This window comes from Octodon degus, unplaced genomic scaffold, assembly GCF_000260255.1.
Source record: "Octodon degus isolate 3935 unplaced genomic scaffold, OctDeg1.0 scaffold00107, whole genome shotgun sequence".
NCBI lineage: Eukaryota > Metazoa > Chordata > Mammalia > Rodentia > Octodontidae > Octodon > Octodon degus.
Window position 1 is genome coordinate 9,346,908 of NW_004524683.1, and position 6,328 is coordinate 9,353,235.

Here is a 6,328-nt window from a genome sequence, read left to right on the forward strand (position 1 = left end):
TTTTGCTTTTTCCTTCATTTCTCTATTCCTCTATCTCAGTTTCTCTTTCCTTTTGAACAGAAAGAACTAAAACTTTACCAGCATAACTTCACAGCAGGTTAAATACACCAACCTAGGGCCAGCCAAATAGCTCAGCGGATTAAAGCACCTGCAAGCAGGCACAAGGGCCAGGGTTTGAGCCTGCCTTGCTGCCCCCCACCCCAGGGCATTTTCAGATGATGAGACTGGGCATGGTGGCACTCACCTGTAATCCCAGCTCTTGGGAGGCTGTAAACAGTGGATCACTACAAGTCTGATCTAGTAGTGAGACCCTGAGACCTGGAACACCCTGTAGGCCCTTCCCTAAATACACCAACTGAGCTGAGTGTGGTAGTGTGTGCCTATAATCTCAGCTGAGAGGCAGAGGCAAGAAGACCACAAATTTGAGCCCAGCCTGGGCAACTTAATGAGACTCTGCTAAAAAAAAAAAAAAAAAAAAAAAAAAAGGGCTGCAGGTATAGCTCAGTACAAAGGTCCTGTGTTCAATCCCCAGAGGCACAAAAACTAAACAAACAACCCCCACCAAACTGGACTAGGGTTGTAACTATGGTAGAGTTCTTGTAGTGGGGTTCTTTTTTTTTTTTTTTTTGTAGTGGGGTTCTTGCCTGGCATGTGTGAGAACCTGGGCTTGGTTCCCACCACAAACATAATAAACACAACTACACCTCCCTTCAAATTTGTCCCAACTTGTTTATGTTTTTAAATGTGACAGGGCTGAACCATGTACTCTAGGGTGAGGGCTTTACCACTCACATGCAATTTTCTTTTTTGGACAGGGTCTCACTATGTAGTCCAGGCTTCCCTTATACTTACTATATGTAGGGAAGGCTAGTCTCAAACCTCAGTCTTCCTAGTGCTGGGGTTACAGGTATGCACCAACATGTTCAGCTAACACGTACAACTTTATTAACTGATTTTCATAGCTAGAGCCCAAACTCAAAGCTTCATGTATGGTAGGCAAGCACTTTATCACTGAGCTATACATTTACTAGGATAGTAGCATGCATGCCTATAATCCCAGCACTCAGAAGGCTGAGGCAGGAAGATTGCTGTGAGTTCAAGGCAGGCCTAGGCTAGTGAGACTTTGCCCTTAAAAAAAAAAAAAAAAAAAAAAAAAAAAAAGTAGCATACACTGGGAAGATAAATTAAGACATATATGGTCTTTCCCTTCAGTAGCTCAAATTCTTTTTTTTGAAACTGGGTCTTGCTAGGTGGCACAGGCTGACTTGAACTAACTATGTAGCACAGGCTGGCTTCAAACACATGGCAATACTCTTGTCTCAGCCTCCCAAGGCTGGGATTATAGGTGAGCATCACCAGAACCACCTCAAATTCCAATAGGGAAAATACTCACTGAGAGGCAGAGAACAAAGCATGATGGAGTAATATGAGGAAGATACAATCATGGACTATAAAAGCTCACAAACACTTCCATAACAATTCTTTTGTCCACACCGGAGAGCTATAGACCCTTAGCACACAGTCTCCCCATTTCCAGTGCTCATACTACATACAAACAGTACAGTAATCCAGAGTGTTCTTTTGCAGTACTGGGGATGGAACTTGGCTCTTGCACATATATGCTAGGCAAGCTCTCTACCACTGAGCTATATGCCCTGCTCAGGAGACCAGAGTTCTAGCCCAGCACTAATTGTACCTGATTGTTACACTGAATGCTTTGAGAGGAAGGAACAGACTGGGAGTGTGAAGGTAGCAAGGAACAGTCAGAGTGCCAAGCTGTCAGTTTTCCAGGGCACAGTATACACTGGAGGCAGAATGTGCCATATAGAAAAGGCAGGCTGATTCGGGCCAGAACTTAAAGACTCTGGAGCCCAGCGTGGTGGTCGAAGTCTGAGTCTCAGCACTGCGCAGCCTAAGGCAGGAGGAGCACTGTGAGTTTGAGGTTAGCCTGAGCTATCTAGCAAGACTCCGTCTCAAAAAACAAGATAAAATAAGACTCTGGGGCTTGAGACACAGCCTAGTAGTAGAATGTGTGTGAGGTCACAGAAGTGATCTCAGTACTACAAAATCAAAAAAAAAAAAAAAAAAAAAAAAAAAAAAAAAATTATAGACCCTGCTCCAATGGCTATATTTTAGCTGGGGTGAGCTATAACAAGATATAAATACATATAAATAGATAGAAAAATAGCTTCTTTTTGAGACAGAGTCTTGCCAGGTAGTTCAAGCTGGCATTGAACTCATGGCACTCCTTCTGCTTCAGCCTCCTCAGTGCTGGGATTACAAGCATGCACCACCATGCCCAGCAAGAGATACACTTCTAAAAAAAAAAGAGATACACTTCTGAATGTACAAAACAAATCCTATATGAGAGTGCATAGCTATAATACCAGCACTGTGGGAGGCTGAGGCAGAAAGATCACACATTCAAGTCCAACCTGGGAAACTTAGTGAAGACCCTGTCTCAAATTGAAAAATAAAAAGGGCTGGGGATGTGTAGCTCAGTACAAGGCTCTGAATTCAGTATCTGCAAAACTGAACTGAACTGAACCGAACCGAACCGAACCGAACCGAACCAAACCCCAGATCACAAGGAACTATTAATTGCTAGTTAAAATTCAGGAACCTCTCCCTTCTCTAGGTGTAGACACTGGAAAGTATTTAATCCTTGTATCTCTCAAATATGTCACCTAAATATCCGCACAGCCAATAGTGGTGCTGTGCTGAATAGACCTTCCCATGAGCTATCTCACAAGAGTGCCCTAGTGCTGGGGTTACAGCTTTGTGTCTTATTCACCTCTGCATTCTTACACCCAACACACCATCTGGAGTTTGAGAGCCAGTCCAAAAGGATTCACTGAGTAAGTCCTCGCAACAACCTGTGAGGCAGATATTAGCATCATCTTTGCTTCATAGAAGTGGAAATTAAACTTCTAAGAAGGGCAGAAACATTCCCCAAAACAGAGCACAGGTAGAAACAGATTAAAATGCAGGTTTGCATGCACAGCCCAGCAACTTTTTCACATTATAATGCTTTCGTCTAGACCTTCACATTCCACCGAATGCTCACGGAGCAGCCACTGCTGAGCTGCTCCAGCTCCTCTGTGCAATGTATTCATCACAAGTTGCCTTATTATTTGGTGATTCAGAAACACTATTTTGTTTATTGCTGTTTTGCTATACTGTCCAGGTTGGCCTTTTGAGCTTGCTATCCTCCTACCTCAGCCTCCTAAGTGCTGGGATTATAGGTGTCTGCCACCAAATTCAGCTTTAGAAACATACTTTTGTCTCGTGGGTTACTAATCTTGCTATTCAGACTGATAGTACAGAGACTGGGGAGATTGTTCAGCAGTCTAAGAGCCTGCTTGGTAGGTACAAGGACCTGAGTTCGATCCCCAGTAGCAAGACCCTGTATCAAATAAATAAATGCTTTTAAAATGATACTACAGGCTTAGGTGAATGAGCAGTTTTAAGATTCTGAGTTTGCTTTTTTTTTTTTTGGAGACAGGGTCTCCCTATGCAGTTTAGGCTGGCCTCGAACTCACAGTGATCCTCCTGCCTCAGCCTAAGTGCTGGGATTACAGGTGAGCACTATCATGCTCAGCAGTTAAGTCTGCTCTCTCTCTTTCAGTATGGGGGTAAGTTTTCTGCTTTCTACAAACACACCAGTATCTTTTTATTACTTCAATTGAGAAGAGGCTTGACTAAATAAAATCCTAATGCATCCAAAGAGGATTACTTAGAACTGGCAAGGACAACACAGCTTCAGAAACTAGGTTTCTACAGGTCCCATTTCTAAACATATCCTTCGTACACAAAGATGTTAAATGTGAAGTTCTTTCCCCCTCTGTACCGAGGGTTGAGCTCAGGGGCTTGCACACATGAGGTAAGTGCTATACCATGGAGCTACATCCCTAACCCTTTTAAAATTTCATAATAGGGTCTGGTAAGTTGCCCAGTTTAGCCTCAAACTTGAGGTCCTCCTACTCAGTTTCTCCAGTAGCTGGGCTACAGGTGTGCCCCACCACACCCGCCAGAAATACCTTCATAGAACCTACCTCTTTGCCCTTTGTGGTACCTCCTTCTGTCCATTCCACAAAAACACAGGATCTCTCCAAGTTTACAGTTCCTACGGTGGCACTGTGAATTAATCCTATAAAAAGATTAGAGTTACCTGTGTCCTGAAAGCCTCATATTTAGGATTTACTTTCTTTTAGGACCCCACAGAAACTCCTAATGTACAGTTTATCTAGGAAGGGGCAGCTGATGTGTTTTTCTTTTTTTACAACAAGCAAACACTAAGACAAATCAAGGGGCCAGGGAGATGGCTCAGAAGAATAAGCACTTCCCTGGCAAGAGCAAGAGCAAGGACTTGAGCTCAATCCCCTGTTCTGCCCACCCCCCAAGGACAAATCATACGTCTCGTGGAGCTTTAGCCTCGTCGAGTTTTAGCCGTAGAACACCCCACTGCGAGCTGTGCAGGGAACACGTCTTTAAAATGAGCCATCTGGGATAGTTACACACACTCCACTCAAATGAACGCCTGCAATGGGGTGCTGGTATGTTTGAACAGAAGGGTTATTAACGTGGGCTAAGCGTTCCTGAACTCCGCAATTAGGATCTGGACCCCCTGAATTTCCCTACCCCACTTCTGGAGATCACGTCTGGCCATCTTCCTAATGACATGAGTGTTAGGCCTGCCAGAGCTGTAGGATAACTCAGGGCCCACGATTTGGGAGTGGGCAGTACTGTAACCGTCTCGGCGCTTCACGGGTCCCCTTCCTTGGCCTTAAGACGTGCTTCTCACCATTAGTGCGTTGGATCTTGATGATGAGACCGGGAGACAAGCGGGACTGAAGTGACGACTCCATGGGCACTCAGAGGTCCGCAGGGGAGAGAAACACAAAACGTCAGTAATTCACAACTCTGCTAGAGAAGCTACAACGCCGCGTAAACCGTCCGCAGTTTAAATCCCGCGCGTCAGCGTTCCTTCAACGTCATCACGCTGCCGTGCGTTCCGCTTCCATCAGCCCACCAAGCCCCGCGGCGCCTTCTGGGACACGTAGTCTCTGGGCCGTCTTCCGCCTCCCAGACACACCCCCCACCTCCCGGCCCAGCTCCAGTCTGGATATGCCCAGTGCTCCGCCGCTAGGAATTTAAAGCTTGAGGTGTGAGGCGTTAAATTCTCGCGTTTATACCCGGCCAGCCGTTGGCTTTTGGCTGTCGCCCACCACAGCTTCTATAGCGAGTGTGGTTGGGCTTTCCAAACTAATGCAATTACTGGCGAGGTGACTTCGGAGGAGTCGAAACTTGGATCTTGGTTTCCTTTTTTACACAGTGGACGAGGGGCCAGGGAGATAGCTCAGTACAATAATTGCTTGCCTGGTTCCACAAAAAAAAAAAAAAAAGTATACAGTGGACGAGCATGTTTCCTCGATGGAGATGTTGTGTAGAGAGTGCTTCCGAGCAAGGCGTGATGGTTTAAGCCTGAAATCCCACCACTGGGAGACTGAGGTAGGAGGGTCTCTGTGAGCTCTAGGCCAGCCTGCACTAAATGGCAAGACCCTGTCTTACCCCGTTCCCCCCCCCCCCAAAAAAAAGGTGTGTCTTTTTGAGACAGGATCTCCATGTGCAGTTCAGGCAGGCCTTGAGCTCACTTAGTGAGGATTCTTAGGTAAAGATCCTCCTACCTCAATCTACTGAGTGCTGGGATAACAGGTGTGTGCCACCACACCCAGCTAAAAAAAGGGTCTTGAAGGCATTGATTCAACAGATAATTGTCATTGTCTATCATATGCAAGACACAATGTAGGTTGGAGATAATAGTGAATAAGATATAGTTCCTGGGGACCAGGGAGATAGCTCAGTAGGATAAGTGCTTGCCTGGCAAGTGCAAGGGCCTGAGTTCAATCCCGGGTTCGGTGGCTCAGGCCCACAATCCCAGCATTTCGGAGGCTGATGTAGGAGGATCACTGTGAAGACCAGCCTGAACAACATGGTGAGTTTAAGGCCATTCTGAACTGCATAATGAGACCCTGTCTCAAAAAAATAAAACACAAAGTTACAAGTGATAAAAATGAGATTTACAGGAGGCCATTGGTTTGGACTGAATTTCTGTATTAGGGTCAACTGCCAAATTAAATGGAGACACTCAGTTTTTTCCAGAAAAAAAAAGTCCTGCATTCTGGTTGAATGCAGGACTTTTGCACTGAGCTGTATTTCTACTCATCCCACAAACATCTTCTTTAAAAATTATGAGAAAGGGTCTTATTAAATTGCTTGGAAATTATGATTTCCCCTGCCTCAGCTTTCCAGAGTGCTGAGGTTATAG

General features: G+C 45.2%; 1 protein-coding gene across 3 annotated transcripts in view; it reads right to left on the bottom strand.

Annotated features, from left to right (window-relative positions):
* Kif2c (kinesin family member 2C) overlaps window positions 1-4,948 on the bottom strand; it is a 23,865-nt gene extending 18,917 nt beyond the window's left edge. For all 3 annotated transcript variants that reach the window (XR_002822773.1, XM_012516477.2, XM_023724231.1), the window contains exons 1-2: window positions 4,805-4,948; window positions 4,056-4,150 (exon numbers count right to left, since the gene is read on the bottom strand). Coding sequence is in view for 2 of the 3 variants with exons in the window: in XM_012516477.2 (XP_012371931.1) it covers window positions 4,056-4,150; window positions 4,805-4,868 (159 nt within the window). In the remaining variant the exon portion in view is untranslated. The remainder of the gene's footprint in view (window positions 1-4,055; window positions 4,151-4,804) is intronic.
* Window positions 4,949-6,328: the final 1,380 nt, after the last annotated feature.